This window comes from Oculina patagonica, chromosome 1 (genome assembly GCF_052425735.1).
Source record: "Oculina patagonica isolate OP01 chromosome 1, crgOcupat, whole genome shotgun sequence".
NCBI lineage: Eukaryota > Metazoa > Cnidaria > Anthozoa > Scleractinia > Oculinidae > Oculina > Oculina patagonica.
This window is the reverse complement of record NC_135758.1, coordinates 43,135,270-43,157,321: the sequence shown is the minus strand read 5'-3', so window position 1 is coordinate 43,157,321 and position 22,052 is coordinate 43,135,270. Positions and strand designations below refer to the sequence as shown.

Here is a 22,052-nt window from a genome sequence, read left to right as displayed (position 1 = left end):
ATTATTGACTGGAGACTCTCAGATGATTATCAGTGCCACACCAACATCCATAATTCTGACGCAGCCGGAGCACGCCGAGGCAAATTTCCCTTTCGTAAACGGTCGTTGCCATTTGAAACGGTCGATGCCATTTCTCAGAACGGTCGTTGCCATTTGAAACGGTCGATGCCATTTATACTTTGGACCAAATCGCATGAAAGGATCTTTCAAACTTCTTGAGAGTATCAGATGTTTGTTTAGAAATGTCAAGGGATTCCAAATATTATTTTGGTTTTCTAGTTGACGAAATATCCGAGCTTCGGTATACCATAAGATCGCTTTGTTCTCGACACTTGTAAAAAAATTGGCTCAGCCCGGAAGTAAGAAATATTGAAACAGAAAACTGCAGAAAACCTTACGCAAACGAATGAATGGATGAATATCTCCATTTACTTTAGTAACCTAATGAGAATATTCTATGCCTGTTTAGAAATGCCAAGCGATTCTTAAAATTATTTTGGCTTCGAAATGGACGAATTCTTTGAGCTTGTGCATACTATTAATTCGCTACGTTCTCGACATTCGGCATGCCGGTATGCACAAGCTCGAAGAATTCGCCCTGAATTCGTCCACTTCGAAACCAAAATAATTTTGAGAATCGCTTGGCATTTCTAAACAGGCATAGAATATTCTCATTAGGTTACTAAAGTAAATGGAGATATCCATTCATTCGATTGCGTGAGGTTTTCTGCAGTTTTCTGTTTCAATATTTCTTACTTCCCGGCTGAGCCAATTTTTTTTACTAGTGTCGAGAACATAGCGATCTTATGGTATACCGAAGCTCGGATATTTCGTCAACTAGAAAACCAAAATAATTTTTGGAATCGCTTGACATTTCTAAACAAACATCTGATACTCTCAAGAAGTTTGAAAGATCCTTTTTTGCGATTTGGTCCAAAGTATAAATGGCATCGACCGTTTCAAATGGCAACGACCGTTCTGAGAAATGACATCGACCGTTTCAAATGGCAACGACCGTTCTGAGAAATGGCATCGACCGTTTCAAATGGCATCGACCGTTTCAAATGGCATCGACCGTTTCAAATGGCAACGACCGTTTCAAATGGCATCGACCGTTTCAAATGGCAACGACCGTTCTGAGAAATGGCATCGACCGTTTCAAATGGCAACGACCGTTCTGAGAAATGGCATCGACCGTTTCAAATGGCATCGACCGTTTCAAATGGCATCGACCGTTTCAAATGGCAACGACCGTTTCAAATGACATCGACCGTTTCAAATGGCATCGACCGTTTCAAATGGCATCGACCGTTTCAAATGGCAACGACCGTTTACGAAAGGGAAATTTGCCACGCCGAGCACCATTATTCACTTAAACTGATCACCTCGAGTCTGACTTAGCCAGAGCATTATTCGATGAATCCACTATATCTGAAAATTTGAGGCAACGTTTTCGGCGTCGAAATTTGTACGTAGACACTGGCTTGAAAAAGTGTAAAGCATGAGTGTCCTAAGTGTCAAATCTTGAAAAATATACAGTCAGTATATTTCAAGTTTGTCAGACTTGAAAAATGAAAAATAGTATCAGCTATTGGAGAAAGTTTCCAAAAACAAGTGAAAACCTCCATTTAAAAGATATTCAAATTATTTTTCAAACTGACGGCCGCCTCTTATTCGCTCCCGCTACTTCGCGTTTCGCACGTAGTTGGGGGAGCGAATGAAAGGCGGCTATTTATAACCCACCCATTAATTTTCGTGCGTGCTCATTGGACAAAACGCATCACGTGGTACAAAATCGGACGACGGGTATCAGCGAATATACCCCGTCCGATTTGATATCCGTCGCCCGATTTTGTAGGCAAGCACAAAACAAACGAATGAAGTCACCTTATTCAATTCTAACTTTAAATGAATTCACAGTTATAAAACTACGTAAACCAATCAACTTACATTTGTTTCAACCACACTTACGCCGGGTTTATTACGTAGGTTTTTTTCCTATAAATTTACTGGCGATAAAGCGCGATGAAGAAATTAATCGGAGGGTTATAAAATAAATAAACCCTTTTCTGGCTTGCTGGTATATTGGAGGATAATGCCCTTGGCTGAAAGATTGTCCTCTAAATTTCACAGTTGCCCTCGAAGCTACGCTTCTCGGCCAACTGTTCATTTTTCGACAATCTTTAGCCTCGGGCATTATCCTCCAATATACCAGCCGCCTGAAGGGGTTTATTTACTAATTTATTGATATATTCGCAGGCGAGCCCATCGTTCGACACAGTGTTTCAAAAGTGGAACTATGAAACATGTCATTTGATCTTATGGCAGCGATTTTCATGGTCCGGAGGCTATTATCAAACGATCACCCTTTTAATAACGTGCCTGTGTCGTGCTACATTTATCGCACGAAATCACACAGATTAGTTTGAGGCGGCCTAAAGGTAATTTGAGCAGGTCATTGGACTACACGGTAAGCCAGAATTAACTCGATAACCACTTAGCGATGTTGAACTGACGATTGTTCAATCGAACAGTGAGAGATGGTTTTGAAATCACTGGAACGGACGGCAATTTTGTTTGCATGCTTAAAATCGCTAGTGCTTCTTCAAGAAATGGGATTGTGAAACCAGACAAGTCACACAACGATGGCTTATGTTTTCTTTTGTCTTTTTGAAAAATGCAAAAAAAAGTGAGCGTACAAAAGGCTTCTTTCGATATATTAAAATTCAGCTTGGTTGCGAGGCCTAGAGGACACAAACAAAGGAAATGAATAAACATGCTTGTAAAATTTCTTTGTTTGTGTCCTCTAGGCCTCGCTACCAAGCTGAATTTTAATATATCGAAAGAAGTCTATTGTCTACAAACCCCAAATTTAATTTGCATGCATTTGAAAATACTTCTTGACTGTCTCCACCCCCGGTGGCAAATTAATTGCACCATTCGCTGCGGATGCAAGATAAAGTGTCAGTAAAAAATCTCTGCTCGCGATCCATAAACTACAGTAAGTAATTTTTTGTAGAACTTCTTTTAGTAGCTACAATGAGGCCCTGTCAGGAGGAATCCCGTGTCGCTTATCTAAATTTAAAAATGTCCCCTGTCGCTGTTTTATCGCACTTCCCGTCGTTGTCGGTAGTTGAATTGAAGGACAATTGCTTGTCTTTGTCGGAATTTATAGCTTTTCCAAACGGGTTGTCGTTTGAGAGTGATAAATGATCGTCGCAGTGAATTTTCAATTTAAGCAATTGGAATAAAGAAGCCTGAAAAAAATTCAGGGCTTCAACGGGATTCGAACCCGTACCGGTGCGATGCTCTACCAACTGAGCTATTGAAGCCACACATTGGGAGCGAGATCAATTGTGAGTTCAGTGAAATGAACTGAAGTGAGAGGTTGTTACTTTATTAACCAAAATGTAAATATTAAGTTACTGCTGTAGATCAATTGTCACAGTCTCGGTTCTAGACCCCTTTCATACAATAAAAAATAGTTGCCAAAAATTTTAACGGTAAAATGTATGTAGCTTAGCATACGAAACGTCAAGTTTATAAAAATGCGATTTTTCATAATGTTTATCACCGCTGTTTGTGTTATATTTCTTTATTCCAATTGCTTAAATTGGAAATTCACTGCGACGATCATTTATCACTCTCATAAAATTGGAGTGATCATTTATCACTAATTCACTGCGACGATCATTTATCACTCTCATATACATCCGCAGTTCATATATGAATCATTTCATATACATTACATCGGGTTGTCGTTTGTCGCGATTTTATTTTATGTGCTGTCGCTACTTTCTGGGCCGTGTCGCTTGTCGGAATTTACCCTGGCAGGGCCTCTACAATTCGTAAACTGGACGTTGTTTACCACGAAAAAGCTGCCAGAAGAGAAAAAGGTACGGTTCATCAATAGAGCATATTAAAGAGTCTTTACATGTCAATGCGACTTCTGTAAATCACACTGTTCGTATTTGAGAATAGAGAATTTTAATTCCAAGTTTAAACGTGAGTTGTATTGCACTGTGTAACTGGAGTTGAAATTCTTTATCTCCATTGTACACGCTGGCTTGTAATTCGGTGCAAGGTCTTCAGTCAGGCCTCACTGAAAATATATAAGCTGTTCTGTAATTTATGTAGATTAGGTTTTTAGTGTTAGCCATGCGAACATGACCAAAGCCATTGCTCAGGGGGCACCCAACAGACCGTTTCGGTAAATATCTGTTTGGAAGACCTAAAATCGCCTACGATTTTCGGATTAAAGTGTGATGAAAAACTGGAGACTTCTTTCGCTCAAACTTTCGTGACATGGGCAAAGTAATGCCTGTTGTTTTCGGAAAGAGAAAAATGTCGTTTTGGATACCGTATCAAGAAATGGTCTATTGTTGTGTTTCAACTTTTTGGATTAAGAGGAAATCCGCCAGGACTTCGAGTAGTTATTGGACAAAATTTTGTACCAAAACTATTTACACCTGATTGCAAGCTTTTGTGTTACTGCTTCAAATATCTTATCGAAAGAAATCTTTTCTAACAACACCACACATCGAAAACACATTTTGAAGTTCCGCTGAATTCCACTGAATCTCTTAAAAGATGTAAGCTTTTTCCCATAGCTTGTGAACTTTAAATATCATTTTCTCAGACTCTGATAAGAAATTGTTGTACCAGAATGATTTCCACCTTATTGCAAACTTTTTTGTTACTGCTTCAAATATTTTATCAAAAGAAATCTTTTCTAACAACACCACACATCGAAAACACATTTTGAAGTTCCGCTGAATTCCACTGAATCGCTTAAGACGAATTTACAAAATGGCTACACGTGAGATTTTGCCCATACCTTGTGAACTTTGAAATTCATTTTCTCAGACTCTAATAAGAAATTGTTGTTGGTGTTATCACGGATAATTACTTACATCTTTACCTTTTATTAAGGGTAGGAAATAACGCAATAGGATTTTAATTATTCTGGAAATTGATTTTTGTCCAACTTTAATAAATATTACTCGACTTCCTAGTGGATTCCGTCTTAAGCACTATACAATAGCCCCTTTGTTCTTGGTTGCGCTAAGGGACTTTGGTCGAAGCTAACCGGAAAAGCTCGTGGCTAATCGGAAGATTGTCGGTATGACAATTAAGCTACACTGGGGGAGTAGGTAGAGTCATATTTGTACTCGTCAGGACAGGTTTCCGCGCCTGAAACTAACCAACGCTTTGAACGTGAAATTAAACCACGCATAACTTATTATTCATACTTATAAACTGACGCAAACCAACGATTCAAAATGAGACCTTATTAAACGTTTTATTCATACTTATGTAGAGACGAACCGACGTTAGGCCAGCTACGCTAAATTTAGAAAGTATACTGGTTGTATGTAATTTTACTTTAGGATCATACGACTAGGGCTAGTATTTTTACGGGATGATTACATCATTCATTGTATAATTACATAGCTGTCAGTAAACCTATATTGTCAGCACAACAATTTTTCCTTAATTTCTGAGAACTGCCCAATTTGGGATTAAATTTGGATAGTTTCAATTAGGACTTTCGGTTAAAATGCACCAACTGTCCAATTTAAGAAAAATTGGACAGTTTTGTCTCAGCCAATCAAATCCAAGGAAAAACAACGTGTGACAGATAATAGCCAATTAGCACAAAGCATTGCGTCAGCCCTGTAAACTTGTCGCATTGTTAATCGACAATGGCGGAATTTTATTAGGCAAATTTGCCACTTTTTTCCATTCCTTTTGAGCTTTTCAGCAATAGTAACGAAAAAGAGAAATTTTCTACGTTGTCAGAAGAGGAGCTAGTTATACTAAGAAGCAAAAACCAATGCCAAAACATTTCCAAGAGTACAAAACTTGGCTAAACGTAAGTGCAGCGAAGCGAAGCAAGAAAGCTGGAAGATATCTCTCGCCATGTGCTTGATGCAATTCTTTGTAGTTTTTTGGCTGAAATTCGAAAAGAAAAGACGGTGACGAATATGAACGAGATAGTGGAAAGGAGTATGTCAGATTCAAGAAGCTGTAAACCTCTTCGGTCACTTTGTTTACGACTTTTATCGATTAATGCAGTGTTTTCACTCACTTTGTAGCAAGCTTTAGCTTCGCAAACTCAGGTAAATTAAATTGAATGCTTTTCCCATTCTGAACATATGTTTATTGTTTACGCTGGATTGACTTACTAGCTATATAATTAATATGTAACTGGACTACATGCTTGTCCAATTTGGAAATAATTAGATTCAAAATTCCTCTGACAGCCAAAATTGGACGAGGCCCCCATTTTAAATTATTTCAATTGCAGCATGTAGTTCAATTACGTATACTAATTACGGATTACAGTAATTTTACTGAGTTAAAATTTCACGAACGACCATAGTTTTATTGATTTTCATTTTACAAGTGACAATGATTTTTACTGAGTTCATAATTCAAAACAAGGCGGATTTTCCCTAACAGGGCTGCGTGTACTTTCCTTCAATAAGTAGTCTGTACAAGTCCTTACATTTTAATTTAAATACAGTAGATCTATTTTGGTATTTGGTCCTAGAGCTACTGGTTTACCATTATGGAAAATATCCTTATCGATGCTATTATTTTTGCCTAAAAGAAACAGGCGTTTTGGAATCGCTGATATCATCTGATAGAACTGAAGAAAGCTCGATTTAACGTTCTTGTATTTGTGAGTAAAGTCACTGTAAGTCATTATCGCGCCATTGTCTTTTAACAGATCTTGAACAGTAACAATATTATTATTAAACCAAGATTTCCAAAACACGGTTTTTTGTCAATAAGTATCAATTTGTTGTTGAATAGAACGAATTTTTCTAAATTTGCTTTGTCATAGAGACATTTTAATTCTTCAAAATACAATAACATATTTCTGTAAAATGCTGGGATTTGTTTGTCCAAGCTCTTATCATCATAATTACATACGTACAAATTCAATTCCACCCAGTTTGTCTAAGCCTCAAGTGTTGTGGTATTGTTTTCCACTTATTAATGGCCTACCATCCACAAGCCGACTGATCCAACTTAACCTCAGTGCTTTATTCATCAAAAAACAAATGTTTGGCAACTTAATCCCACCTCTATCAATATTTTGATATAACACCTCTCGTTTTATTCTATCCGGTTTATTCTTCCAGAAAAATTTAAAAATCATCTTACTTACTTTTTCAAGTTCATCATTATCATCATCATCATCATCATCTTTATTTGCTACTTTACAAATTAAGATGTACAAAATAACTTAAATAGATAGGGCGAGGAGACCTCCAAGAAACCACAAGGCTTATGGGGGAGGCCACCTCGGGTTAGCAATATGTTAGCAATTTCGCTGTGAATGTGCAGATGGGGCAATTTCAGACTCATTTCATTAGAAATTTAATTATTTTTTTCTTAAAAGAAGAGAAGCTACTCGAGCCAGTGATCGATTCTGGTAGAGAATTCCAAATTTTAGGACCCTGGAAAAGTATTGTAAACTGCTTTAGATTTGTACGACAGTGATGTGGTCGATAACACTTGGCTATTCTTGTGTCTTAACTGTGTATTTGACTACTAGTAGAAAACAAATTGAGAAAATATTTGGTTATGATAGTAAAACATAAATTTATCTATTTGCAATGTATTGACTTGGAAGATATCTAAGATGCCCAGTTTAGCAAATAAGGGGGCAGAATGTTCTCGATAGTCTTAGTTGGTAATAGCTCGCACAGCACGTTTCTGTAAACAAGTTCAGACTTAGGTGCTTCTAACATGGACATAGAATACACAATTGGACTGATTCCAAGTGCTTTTATAATCACTGCTTTTCCAAACATAGTTTAATCCCTGCTGCGCCACATATCAAATACTGTTTGTATTTTTTGTACTGTGATCGAAAAGTTTTGTTTCAAGATTTTCTTCTTATCATATGAGTGGTAGGTTCCAAGAATTCGGATTGCATCACTTCTCCAGTTTAAATTAAGGGGTTTAGCTTTACGATTTTTATCTTTCCCCAGCCAAACTGCTTTCGTTTTTCTTTCATTCAGACACAGTCCTGATAACTTTCCAAAGTTTTGTATCAGGGCAACTGCGTTCTGTACAGAAGGGATATCTGCGCAAAATAGTGTTGTATCATCGGCAAACTGAGTTAACTTAATCTCCGTGTTAAAGATTTCGATCCCCTTGATGTTTTCTGTTCTTCGTATTTTATGTGCTAATATCTCCGCACAGAGAATGAATAGGTAAGGGGAGAGGGGACACCCCTGCCTCACTCCCCTACTTACACTAAAGAAGTTTGTCGTGAAACCGTTGTTCAGAACCGATGTTTGTATACCTTCATAAAATATTCAAATTAAAATCAAATCAAAAACCTTTATTTATACACGATGGGATAAAAAAGCTACATAGCTTGTGGGGTCGTGTGTAAATAAAACAATAAAACTAGTAGATATAAACATTTAAACTATATTAAGGTAAAAAAACAACGCTAAACTAATTGCTAAAAATAAATAAATTGCTAAAAATTATATTATCTCCAAAATTAAATTTAGCCATGCAGAGTTTAATAAATGACCATTGCAAAGAATCAAAGGCCTTTTTGAAGTCTATACCAGGGCTGTTACAGTTGTCCAGATAATTGATAAAATCATTGATCAGTCGGACATTTTCCCTGATAAACCTCCCTTTCACAAAGCCTGTTTGATCCTCGTGAATTGAAACAGGGAGTAGCGTTTCGATGCGTTTTGCAATCACTTTTGCTATTATTTTGTAATCCATGTTTAAAAGTGTTATTGGCCTCCAGTTTTCAAGAATGAGAAGATATTCATCATCCTTGGGGATAAGAGTTATTACACCTCTCTTCTGTGAGATTAACAATTCACCTTTCTTAAAAGCTGCGTTACAGCTGTTTCTCTTGACAGCCTGTCAAAGCTTGGTTGCCGTGGAAACGTTTGTTTGACACGCCAATATGTTCTTTATAGTCTCCTTCGCAGCCCTTATTAAGGTAATCGCTTCATGCAGGCATCTGATCGACAGGATCTTTTATTCGTTTATTCTGTTTAGCACGATTGAACAGAAATCAAGTTTAACTTAACAAGAAATCGCCGCGTAGAACACGAGCAAAATACTCCCGTGCAGTTAGAATGAAACACTACAATGTATAAACGAAAGAGACTAATCTTATATGATGGGATATACCGTAGAATTCCGGTTATATGCCCTGGGCTTATACAACTTCGTAAGGGTTTTTGGGTGGGCTTATAAGCGGAGGGGCTTATATCCGGGAGGGCTTATAAGCGGAATGAAGAAAACGTTTCGAAACAAGCCACGGGAGTGTTGATGGAAATACGTTTTTAAGAATGCCGGTCTCTAAGAATCAGACAATTTCTCGATTTCGCGGCAACAGTGGGAAATTCGATTTCTTTCATATTTTAATGTTAGATAGGCTAGGGTATAACTTAAATCACTGTATAGTTTTATAGGTAAAATATCCTTTTATTTTAAAGAAAAATGCAAATAACGAAAATCCGTTAAAATCGTCATTTGAGGCGCTAAATTATTCATGATTTTTGCACGAGTTTGAGAGCCTCGCGTGCAAAAACAAATCACTCTACCGTCTTTTAAACACTCAAACCATAGTTAGCAATCTCTAAACATCTACTGAAATGATTTTGGGAAATATTGCTTTGTTCTTTGTAGACAAAATAATTTTATTTCGAAGGCATACAATTCACTGCCGTAAAAGTACTTGGTAAATAAAATTAATTTTCACCATGTGCGAAACCTTCAAATCGTTTAAGCTTCTGGTGGTTGAATGTTAGAAGAATGGTGTATAAATCCCTGTAAAAATTTCTCCGGGCAAATGATTAAAAGCGACGTGAGAGCTTTTCGAATTCGGTTAAATATGCAAATATTTGACCTTCCGCGGTCAACTTTGAAGTTACGGGTCAGAAATAATTTTTGTTCCGTGCACAAGTCTTAACCCATTTAAGACCAAATTAAGCATATGAAAAAAATATGTAATTTTCTAACCTTTATCTGCTGTAAAAGGTAGGTTCGAAGGCCATTTTAGCATGATTACGGCTCTTATCATTCGTCGCATCTGAGCTTCGCTTCAAGTCTGCACCGAGCCAACTGTCAACGTGCAACATACTCAGTGGTCTAAAACCAACGAATCTTTCATCAACTTTCGACGCATATCGTCACTAGTGCATCTTCTTCGACGGCTTTGTCATTTGTTAAGTATTGTTTGGTTTATAGTCCACAAATATAATACATCTGATCGCTGCTAAAATGACACAATAATGTCGACGCTTATCTTTGCAGTGCACGAAGTCACGTATCCGTTTGTTCGTCACGCAAGTCATGGGGATTTAGCAGGTGGCGGGGGGAGGGAGGGTGGATTAGGGCGTAATTTGTCGTGAAAAGCTCGACTGAACGATCCTTTATTATAAACTAGACTTAACGAATTCCTAGGTAAAATGAACGATACTCTTTGCTACAGTTATAATAAAATACGTAAAAAAGAAATTCGGTATAACGAAACTTCGATTCGTAACAGTGAACACATTTTTGCGTGTCTCTTAATTAACATTCGATATACAACCTTAACCCTTATATCAAGGTTCAACTGTTCATAATCTAGCCTTGCAACACATACAGGACTGATTTAAGAAAAAGAAAACGTGCATTAGAATAGTTTTGGTTTTCTTTGCTTGCGTTATCTATTCTTTACCCTGAACCGCGAATTTATCACTGGTTACATGCTAACGCTTTTAATATTCTTAGTTACAAGAGCTTTTCGGGGCCTTACCAAAATCGTAGAACAAACACCACAGTTGAATAGCTTGTCCAAGGTTATAACAGCATGCCAATAATTGGTTAATCGACTAGGCATGGCTGACCATGGCTTATGTGCAAATCGCTGCTGGTAGGAGTTCAGTTCTCTACGGGTAGGTGCTGCGCCCAACAGAATACGGTGCTCTTTGTGACTAAAGGGATGAGCAAAATCAGCTCACCTTAACTGATAAATACAGTCGCAAATGTTAAAAAATGCGCTGTATTTAAAATGATGGGCAACACTTAGGGACTGGTAATTTTTACTTTTTTGGTTGGAGAGGGGGAGTGAGGTGGGGGAAGCGCGTCGGAGGAGATTAGTATAAAAGGAGCCCGTATTCTGATATCTCTGAGTAACAGTTATACCTTTATTCATATATAATACATTAACTAATCATTATGGTGCAAACTGGAAACAGTGGTCTCGGCTCAAATTTTATACGCACTTCCATCCTCCACTTATCTTATTTTGAAAACAAATAAGTAGCGCACCCACCCAGCAATCCCTCACGAAACATATGGAGGGGCACTCCCATAAATTTCGAATAGGGTTAAAGGGTAAAGAAAGCGAACATTGATACCCCTTTTAAGGCCCAAAACCGAAAAATAACAATCTATTCAAGGGGAGGAAAAGCGTTCCGTGCCGACACAAATAACGGCTAACCGCACACGGCAAAACACAAATCTTTATAAAATCGCTTTACTAATACTTGAACAAAAAGTTCAGTTTTAAGATACCTTTTTTTCGTTTAGCTGGGCGTTTATTTTTGCTGATAGAATTTAGGTACCCTATCTGAGGATCACACCCGGAACACATTGCCAAAATGATACCCTACTTATGGACCGAGAACCTCAAAAAATATTCCCTATCCCGGAGTTTTCAGAGCAACTCTCACCCGGACGATCACACTTTACGACCTGATACTGGGTTCAAACTATTTACTTCTTTACTACATTAAGACTGTATAATGAAGTTTTCAAGAGCTGCCTTATAACACCAAACAAATAGCTAGCTTCTGAAGTTTGGTTTTTCACGGGAAAGAGTCATGTTAGAGTTAACTAAATTTATACTGGGACTTGTGACTGCTGATGTCCTTCTCACACGACAGTAGAGGAACGATTTCAGTGTGACGCTTTCGATCTTTAGAATCAAAACCGCAAACTCCACGAACAAGGGCCTTAAAAGAACAACAACCTTCCATTTCCAGTGAAATAAACAGAACTTTGAAAAAATTGTTCATGCGCTGCCTTTAAGCAAACAGACGGTGCCAATAACTAGCACGACCAAGGTTTTGTTTACTTAGGAAGCCACTAAATTAAATTTGGCGATTTTTTCACACGCCGAATTGCCATAGCAATTTGCTTATCCTTTTTAGCATAGAGTTTTAGCACTGAGTTGTTTTAACATGTTTTAATTTCGTTTGAACTTCAAATTAGTTATTGTTGAATTTAGACATCATGAATTCGACAGTATGTTCAAAACGGCACCCCAAGAAAGTACTTTGTTACAGGTTGACGAATGACCACCCGAAGCCACAGGTCACCCAGATTTACCGTAGGGCGAAAAAAATGGCGATGCAATGGTTTTTATTAAGTTGCCACTCGATCACGAAAAAAAAATCAAAACTTTTCGTTACTTCTATCATTAACCATTTATACAGGACATGCGATATTTGGTTAGGTATCTTTGTGAAAAAAAAAAGATAAAACTTTGCAAACCAACCAACCAAGAACCCCCCGGCCCCCACCCCCTCACCCCCCAAAAAACATAGACGCGAGTTTTTCTCTTCGTTTTCGGTTCTACAGTAAAAAAGGGAATAACTACTTAAAAACTCTACCTGTTTTGTAAAGATTTATATCCCCCTTCCACCCCCTTTATTACAACCAAGCCCGCGCGAGCAACCGAATTCGCGAACAGTTGCATTACACTGTACCAAACGCTTATCACCCGACAGTACGTGTGCTTTATCTTGTCTGCCTAAAGATATCACTGTACTTGTTGTTGTTGTTGTTGTTGTTGTTGTTGCTGGCTAGAGTACGTACTTGTCATAAAGTATTAAATCAAGCATTTCCGCATATTCAACCTTTCCCACACCCACCTACCACCCCCTAAAAAAATGTCCATGACACAGTATTGCGTGACGAACAGACGGCTCATTGCAAGATGGGACTGTAAGCTACTGTAAGCGCCGACATCATGCCGTTTAGCGATCAGATGTTATTTTTTTGTGTACTATTAACGAGGCAATACTAACAATCGGCTATGCCGTCGAAGAAGATGCAGTGGTGATGAGAAGCGCCGAAAGTTGATCACAGATTGGATTTCGACCACTAAATACGTTGACAGTTGGCGGGGTGAATAGGACATACTTACACAAACGAAGCTCAAATTACTACGGATGCTTAGAGTCGGAATCGTGCTTAAAAGGCCTTCGGACCTGCTTTTTACAGCAGATTAAGGTTAGAACATTTCATAATGTTTTTGTGTGTGATTATTTTGACCCAAAATGGGTAAAGACTTGTGCAATGATTGAAATATTCATGTCATTCATGTCTGACCCGTAACTTCAAAGTTGACCGCGGAAGGTCAAATATTTGCATATTTAACCGAATTCAAAAAGCTCTCACGTCGCTTTTAATCATTTGCCCGGAGAAATTTTTACAGGGATTTATACACCATTCTTCTAACATTCAACCACCAGAAGCTTAAACGATTTGAAGGTTTCGCACATGGTGAAAATTAATTTTATTTACCAAGTACTTTTACGGCAGTGAATTGTATGCCTTCGAAATAAAATTATTTTGTCTACAAAGAACAACGCAATATTTCCCAAAATCATTTCAGTAGATGTTTAGAGATTGCTAACTATGGTTTGAGTGTCTAAAAGACGGTAGAGTGATTTGTTTTTGCACGCGAGGCTCTCAAACTCGTGCAAAAATCATGAATAATTTAGCGCCTCAAATGACGATTTTAACGGATTTTCGTTATTTGCATTTTTCTTAAAAAAAAAAGGATATTCCATCGAAAGAACTATACAGTGATTTAAGTTATACCCTAGCCTATCTAACATAAAAGTATGAAAGAAATCGAAGTTCCATCCTCTTGTCACGAAATGTTGGATTCTAAGCGACCATCATTCTTAAGTTAAAAACGCATAATAAAGCAACATTTGGCCCTATTCAGTACTGTCACCTGGTAGAGGGAGGCTTATATCCGGGGGAGCTTATAATCGGATGTATTTTTTTGTTTCCAGGATGATGGTCCTATAACCGGGGGGGCTTATAAGCGGGGGGGGGGGGCTTATAACCGGAATTTTACGGTATTAGATTTAGTAGACAGAAATTTCTAATTCTTATAAAATACAGGGCCGCTGCGAACAAGAGACTGTTTGACCTTTCTCGCAGCTTTTAAAAACCTACTAAGTCACGCTACAATATAACGCAATCTTTGTTGAGACAACATAGGGAAATCTAAAAAATTAAAATATAATATAAAATAAAATATTACTGTTGTGCAATTGAGCAAATCTACGTAGAAAATGTATTTTTAACTATGCAGCCATGGCCTGTAAATTTATAACTATTGTATTTATTTGAATTCCATCAGATCCTAACTATGAAAGATATGCGATCACTGACATTGCTTCTTAGGTTTAACAAATGTAAGCTGCAGTTACATAACAGTCTTTATCACGCACAAAAAGTCAGCTACTTTTATTTACGTTAAGTTTTTGACAAATTTCCTCAAAATTGTGTAAGACCCCTTGTGAAACGTCATCGCTTCTGCATGCAGTGCATTCCATTTATTAGGGATGTCACGCAACGCACCTATCCGATAGGTAATAGTTTAGGGAACGTCACGATGTGCGGTGATTACTGATTGTCTCATAAATTAACGCGGGCAGCCTCTAGATCTGAACTGAATGCCGTCAAAAAAAGTGAAAAGTAAACTTGAATGTCAGTTCTGTTTTTTTTTTCTTCCCAGTCAGGTGAATAATTCTAAAACCCGAAGATGTCTAAAGTAGCTGGAAAACGTGTTTGTGTGATTGGTGCTGGTCCCAGTGGCATGTCAGTGTTGTATCACTTCCATCAACTGAAAGCACAAGGAAAAGAAATTCCAGAAATTGTGTGCTTTGACAAGCAATCTGATTGGGGCGGACTCTGGAAAAGCTCCTGGGAGACTGGTAAGTAGTTTCAAAGTCATTGTAAATCGGCGACAAAAATTGAGGTTTTACTGGTCGGCGAAAGCCAATCCTAAAAAAAAAAAGTTAAGAGGGAGTGTGGATCTTTCTCTTTTTTGATAAATTCTAAGAAATAACATATTCAGAAGCGGGTTCGAGACGTAGTCGGGGTCATTGCATTGCGTTCTTGAGCAAGGCACTTTACTCTCATAGTGCATTTTTCCACTCAGGTGTATTAATGGATACAGGCGAATTAAATGCTGGATGGACTAGCGTCCCATCCAGGCAGAGTACAAATACCCCTAATCGCTTCATGCGAAACAAGTGGGAAATGTGTGATGGGCCACTAGGCTTGAATGATGACCTTACTTTTCACCCCCAGAGTCAAACCTAAAGTCATCTTATGTGGGCAGTCCAACCAAGAAAAATATAGTGGAAAATACTAAATCACACTTCATAAAGTAGAGGATAAATTGGTTAATACTTAAGATACCGAGTGCTACATGCTTATTAAAATAAACTCTGCATTTTTTAAGGTAACGATCAACATGACGAGTCTGTGCATGTAAGTATGTACCGAGGCTTGTTGTGGTCTAATGGTCCAAAGGAATGTCTAGAGTATCCGGACTACACTTTTGAAGATCATTACAAAAAAGCAATACCATCTTACCCTCCCAGGGAGGTCCTGTATGATTATCTGAAAGGTCAGTATTTTTCGAAGTCAGGACTGTCAAGGTCACAACGGGTCTAGTTTTAGCGTTCTTTTGTCGCAAGATGGGAGACTTGCTCTGAACGTCTGCTCGAAACAATTATGGCAGTTTATATCTTAGTTATTTTAAGGGGCTATATATCTCGATATTCTAAGTCATTTTTCTCAGACGTACTGTATAAAATTGCTTCTAATTTAAAGGAAACCTATAATGTAGTTTTATTAGGTAAAATTAAGGCCATCCCAATAAAATGTTTCGTTTCCCATCGCCTCGTCTCTTGTGATGGTGGGTCGGTCGGTCGGGCAAAAAAAAAAAAAAGAAAAAAGATGGAACGCTTGAACGAAGAAAGCCTCGGGTTACGAATGTGCAAAGGTGGCTATTTCGTTCGTTACTTCCGTTATTCTTTCTTTAATCAAAATTAAAGGCAAGGACATCACATAATGTCAATTGTTGTTGATAAAACAAGATCGTGTGCTTGTAAATTAAAGTACTTGCTTCTTTGAAAATCAAAGGTCTCTATGAGACTACGACTATTTTGCTATGGTCTATCTGTTGGCTGTCAATTGTGGTATGGAGTAGTGTTTTGCTAAAGGGTGAAAGACGCTTTTCATGTTGTTTAGGAGTGGAAGTCTTGAAAATAACTTAGCTTACCTGAATACTTTACACTTCCACATCACATTCTAAATTAAAACTGAAACCTAGAAGTCAACAACGCGCTGTTTACAAAACTCAACCGCAAATTAAGGAGCCAAAGAAAACCCAATCGAAAACACATTGAATATACTGTAGTACTCGTGTCGCGTATACGCTTATTCCGGCCTACTAAAGCAAACAAACAGTTCAGCGGTTCAATACATTCTTCATATATACCCACACCCCCGGCCCACACCGAAAAGAAATCCCTAGAATTGAGAACGCGAATAAATGATTATTTACTCGTGTTTAGCGAGACTAACGCAATCGATTGTCGCGAATGTGAAAGACTTGTAAAAGTACAAATTTGCGTTCTTAATCGTTTTAAGTTAAATATTAGCGCTCCTTTAGTGTGTTAGACGCTTGTACCAGTCCAAACTTGCGTTCTTACGTTCTTGGTTACATATTAGCGTCGCTTTAGTCTGTGAAAGACTTATACATTGCCTTCAAGTGTTGGCTGACGCTTTGTTCACCCACATCGAAAAGAAATCCCTTGAATTGAGAACGCGAATGATTATTTACTCGTGTTTAGCGTGACTAACGCAATCGATTGTCGCGAAAACAAATCCTTTTGGTTAAATATTAGCGCGACTTATACGTTGCCTTCAAGTGTTGACTGACGCATTGTTCACCCACACCGAAAAGAAATCCCTTGAATTGAGAACGCGAATAAATGATTATTCACTCGTGTTAAGCGTGACTAACGCAATCGATTGTCGCGAAAATATCTGATTTGAGATACTCACGCATAAAAATAATTGTTATATAACGTTTATACATGTGACAAGTCACGTTTTTAACACGAGATAGCAAGTGTTGACGCAATACTAATGAGATACCCTTTCATCACCCACAGTGGCTAATGGAGTTCAAGTCTAATTTCCGGTCCAAAAATATCGCACGTAGACAAAAACAATTGTTATCATGGCGGGTGTTGAGCGCAGGTTGAGCGGAATGAAGTAGAAAGCGAGTTCTTCTAGGTTTTAGAAAATCTCTCAAGAGTTTTGTTCACAAAACATTTAAAGACGAACAAAGGGAGTGTATTCGACGAATAGTTTGTGAAAGAAAAGATGATTTGGCGGTGCTTCCGATGGGATTCGGTAAGAGCGTGATCTATCACCAGTGGTGTCGAAGAGTATTACATCACACCACCAAAGACGCCAGACGATCGTGCCAGTGACGAAAACTACGACCTTTAAATGACTGACCTGAGCCTTACACAAAATCAGCCTTTGCAGAAATCAAATTTTAAAAACCATCCGATCAGCTCGTAATGTGAGTCTTATGCGTATTTTTCTCGTCTTTTGCCCGATAAAATGTGCGAAACATTCATTTTTCCGTGCTACGGCGGAATTTTAAAATAAAAAAAAAATATATCGCTGAAAAGGGTTTCTTGAAAGTTGGGACAAGCATGTTGCCTCATCCTCGGTGTAAGAAGAACGCGAATAAATGATTATTTACTCGTGTTTAGCGAGACTAACGCAATCGATTGTCGCGAATGTGAAAGACTTGTAAAAGTACAAATTTGCATTCTTAATCGTTTTAGGTTAAATATTAGCGCTCCTTTAGTGTGTTAGACGCTTGTACCAGTCCAAACTTGCGTTCTTACGTTCTTGGTTACATATTAGCGTCGCTTTAGTCTGTGAAAGACTTATACATTGCCTTCAAGTGTTGACTGACGCTTTGTTCACCCACACCGAAAAGAAATCCCTTGAATTGAGAACGCGAATAAATGATTATTCACTCGTGTTAAGCGTGACTAACGCAATCGATTGTCGCGAAAACAAATCCTTAGTTGTGTCATATCGGATTTGAGATACTCACGCATAAAAATAATTGTTATATAACGTTTATACATGTGACAAGTCACGTTTTTAACACGAGATAGCAAGTGTTGACGCAATACTAATGAGATACCCTTTCATCACCCACAGCGGCTAATGGAGTTCAAGTCTAATTTCCGGTCCAAAAATATCGCACGTAGACAAAAACAATTGTTATCATGGCGGGTGTTGAGCGCAGGTTGAGCGGAATGAAGTAGAAAGCGAGTTCTTCTAGGTTTTAGAAAATCTCTCAAGAGTTTTGTTCACAAAACATTTAAAGACGAACAAAGGGAGTGTATTCGACGAATAGTTTGTGAAAGAAAAGATAATTTCCGTTCTTAATCATTTTAGGTTAAATATTAGCGCCCGGCTTCAGTGAGTGAGACGCTTGTACTAGTACAACGCTTTAGACTGTGAAACACTGAACCACTCACATTCTCGATTAGTTGTGTCACATCTCATTTGAGATACTCACGCATAAAAATAACTGTTATATAACGTTTATACATGTGACAAGTCACGTTTTTAACACGAGATCGCAATTGTTGACGCAATACTAATGAGAGACCCTTTCATCACCTACAGCGGAATATGTGACAAGTCACGTCTTTAACACGAGATCGGAAGTGTTGACGCAATAATAATAAGAGACCCTTTCATCGCCCACTAAGCGGAAAGAACTCCCTTGAGAAATTAAAACAGTCCCTTGAGAAATTAAAAAAGTCCCTTGAGAGTAGACAAGAATGTTCCAAATTTTGCCCACATCACTCCTAATCTCCTACTTCTGCTGGTAAACAAGGAAAATAGTCGAAAAAATGGGTCGGTCGGGCGATGGGAAACGAAACATTTTATTGGGATGGCCTAAACCGAAAATAAACAAGGATGGTTAAAGGAACTGTGCCACGGCTGAGTTAGCTTCATTTTATTAAGTTTCGCCAAATACTTGGTACGAAACTTAATGTTTGCAAAGAAATTACCTCTGTGGATCTAAGTGACAATATCTTCATTGCAACCAAATGTGTCTCCCAGGCGTTATAATGTAAAGATACAAGCAAATGAGATTAAGTTTAAAAACTGTTCGGCTGAGCCCAACAATATTTCAAAAATCCATATTGCAATCTGTTTCAATGTTCGTCACTTTTGGCCATCCATACCTTCTTTTGTATTTGTTGTGGTAGTGAAATGTTCCTTCACTGTTTAAAGAGGTTATTTTTATAAGTCACCGAGTTTGGTGGTCATTTCCCATACCTAAATTTGTCTCTTTAAGATTGACGAAGATTTAAATGGATAGCGAATGACAAGTTTGTAACAATGAAAAGGATTGCTGAATCTCTCGAACGAGGGATTCAGTGGACGTGCGGCGAAACATATGTTCTCCTTTAAGCCAATGGCAAGGTAGCAAGCAGCAAGAACGATGAAAATTAAACACACGTTGCCATAAAAAGCTAAGCAGAGTTTCTCTTTCTCAGGTCGTTGGGCCAAAAGTGATCTTCGCCCTTGGATTCGGTTCAACCATGTTGTCCGTCAGGTGACCTACAATGATTCCACTGACGACTTTTCAGTGGTTGCGAAAAACCTTGATGAGGACCAAGACCTTCCCGTCCAGACGTTTGATTACCTAATTGTGGCAACTGGGCATTGTTCTGTCCCGAGTGTACCTTGCTTTCCTGGAATAGACCAATTCCCTGGTCGGGTCATGCACTCCTACGACTTCCGCAATGCCGATCAGTTCAAGGACCAGACACTTCTAGTGGTGGGCTCTAGCTACTCCGCGGAGGACATCGCCCTGCAAAGTCTCAAGTATGGCGCTAAGAAGATCATTTGCACCTACAAGACGAGGCCAATGGGCTTCAAGTGGCCCCCTCAGATAACAGAGAAACCACTGCTCACCAAGATCGAAGGCAGTACCGTCCATTTCAAAGATGGCTCTAACGACGACGTGGATGCCATCATTCTGTGCACAGGGTACCTCTTTTACTACCCCTTCCTCGAAGAACGACTGTGTCTAAAGAGTACCAATATCCTGTACCCTCCGGGACTCTACAAGTGCACCCTCTGGACCCAGGCTGGAAACAACAAGCTGTTGTACATTGGGATGCAGGATCAGTACTACACCTACACCATGTTTGATGCACAAGCGAAGTGGACCGTGAATTACATCACTGGGGAAATCAAACTGCCCGATAAAGAAACCATGGAAAAGGATATGAAAAAATGGGTCGCAAGGTAAGTATTTCTCGTGCCCTGGGTCATCACAAGACAGACATTTTTCATCGATAAGGAGGTAACTTTGTACATTGCAAACACGCCTTAACTGTCACATCATGGTACAGTCGAACCTCGCCGTACAGCCACCTCTATTGCGGACAATCTCCAATGTCCCAACAAAGTTCTCATATATTTTCTTCAGGAAAAAACCTCTATAATAAGGACCCTCTCTAATACGGACAACGTACACTAAATCTTGGCCCCAGGGACCAAATTCATATAAACTTTTAAAACCTCCTTATTACGGACACTGCGGTGATCAGGCGATGATATTTTGTGTTCGTAATGCAATTTCCTGTTTGTGGTTACAAAAACAACAACGTAACGCTTTATTCGTCTTAGACGTTTTCTTGGGCAAGGCGCTTTACTCTCACAGTACCACTTTTCACTCTGGATACCGGTCAATTTAATTCGAGACAGCCTGACGGAATGCTGAGAATAACCTGTGATTGACTCCCATCCAGGGACAGGGGCAAAAAAGTGTGTTAAATAAAATAGTTTTCTTTGTTTTAAATAAAATAGTTTGAAATGGAAGCCTCATGCTTCAGATAAACTCCGTATCGATATGTGTGAATCATTGGCTCCTCGTCATTGGCTCCCCCAGTCAGAGCCCTCGCCTTCCATCAATGTGACCCGGGTTTGATTCCAGGACCCGGCGTCATTTATGGGTTGAGTTTGTTGTTGGTTCTCGTCCTTGCTCCGAGGGTTTTCTCCGTGCTCTCTGGTTTTTTTCCCTCTAAAAAAACAACACTTTTAAATTCCAATTCGACCTGGAAACAGTTGATGAAGAGCCTCTCTGTGGAAATACCACAGCAAATTCCCATTTATATTTTTATTTATTTATTTATTTTTGATTATATTACACCGGACTTAACCACGTATCCACCATTCTCTCAACGTCACTTATTTTTTTCGTTCCAGAATGAAGGAGCTGAAAGGCTGTGATGATGACATCGATTTCCAGACTGACTTCCTGGTTGACATCGCCAAGGAAGCAAATTACGACTACGACTTGGACACCGCCGAAGAATTCCACGTTCGGGAAAAACACAAGCGGGATAACATCCTGACGTACCGCGATCAAAGCTATGCAAGCAAGTTCACTGGAACCAAGTCTCCAATTCATCACACCACATGGTTTGAAGCCCTTGATGATTCCATGGAGTGCTTTCTCAACACCAAGCAGTAAAAGACAACTGTCAACTGGCTTAGGAGGATCTGTGGCGATTTTTGCATTTGATTTAACTGATAGAAATAGACTCCATAGTTTTTGATAAAGCAGCAAAATTAAGTTAGTGGAACAAGTTAGAAAATCAAATGCCATTTATATAACTTTCTTTAAAGGACACTGTATGCGTAATAGCATTTTATTAACTAAGCAGGATTGAGTTTTTACAGTGAAAAGTCAGTATCGCTTAAAGGCCTTGTTCCATAGTGCATACCCACCGTTTAGCCCTCAACCATTTTATAATGCTAGGCAAACATTTTTCTTACGTCAACGTGCTAAACAATATTTAACACAATTTAAAGACTTCGTGTCATAGGTGCAG

At 38.6% G+C, this 22,052-nt stretch overlaps 1 protein-coding gene across 1 annotated transcript; it reads left to right on the top strand.

Annotated features, from left to right (window-relative positions):
• Window positions 1-3,802: 3,802 nt before the first annotated feature.
• On the top strand, window positions 3,803-21,808 carry LOC144632151 (trimethylamine monooxygenase-like). The gene is made up of 5 exons (XM_078490754.1): window positions 3,803-3,896; window positions 14,813-15,011; window positions 15,545-15,712; window positions 19,704-20,460; window positions 21,424-21,808. The coding sequence occupies exons 2-5, from the start codon at window positions 14,840-14,842 to the stop codon at window positions 21,689-21,691; spliced, it is 1,365 nt and encodes a 454-aa protein (XP_078346880.1). The 5' UTR covers window positions 3,803-3,896; window positions 14,813-14,839; the 3' UTR covers window positions 21,692-21,808.
• The last annotated feature ends 244 nt before the right edge of the window (window positions 21,809-22,052 follow it).

What these genes read in the sequence shown, in the direction of transcription:
- LOC144632151 (XM_078490754.1), top strand. Translation starts at nt 14,840, where the DNA reads ATGTCTAAAGTAGCTGGAAAACGTGTTTGTGTGATTGGTGCTGGTCCC. An exon ending in GAAAAGCTCCTGGGAGACTG is followed by an intron (nt 15,012 to 15,544) that starts GTAAGTAGTTTC and finishes GCATTTTTTAAG; the next exon opens with GTAACGATCAACATGACGAG. An exon ending in CCTGTATGATTATCTGAAAG is followed by an intron (nt 15,713 to 19,703) that starts GTCAGTATTTTT and finishes TCTCTTTCTCAG; the next exon opens with GTCGTTGGGCCAAAAGTGAT.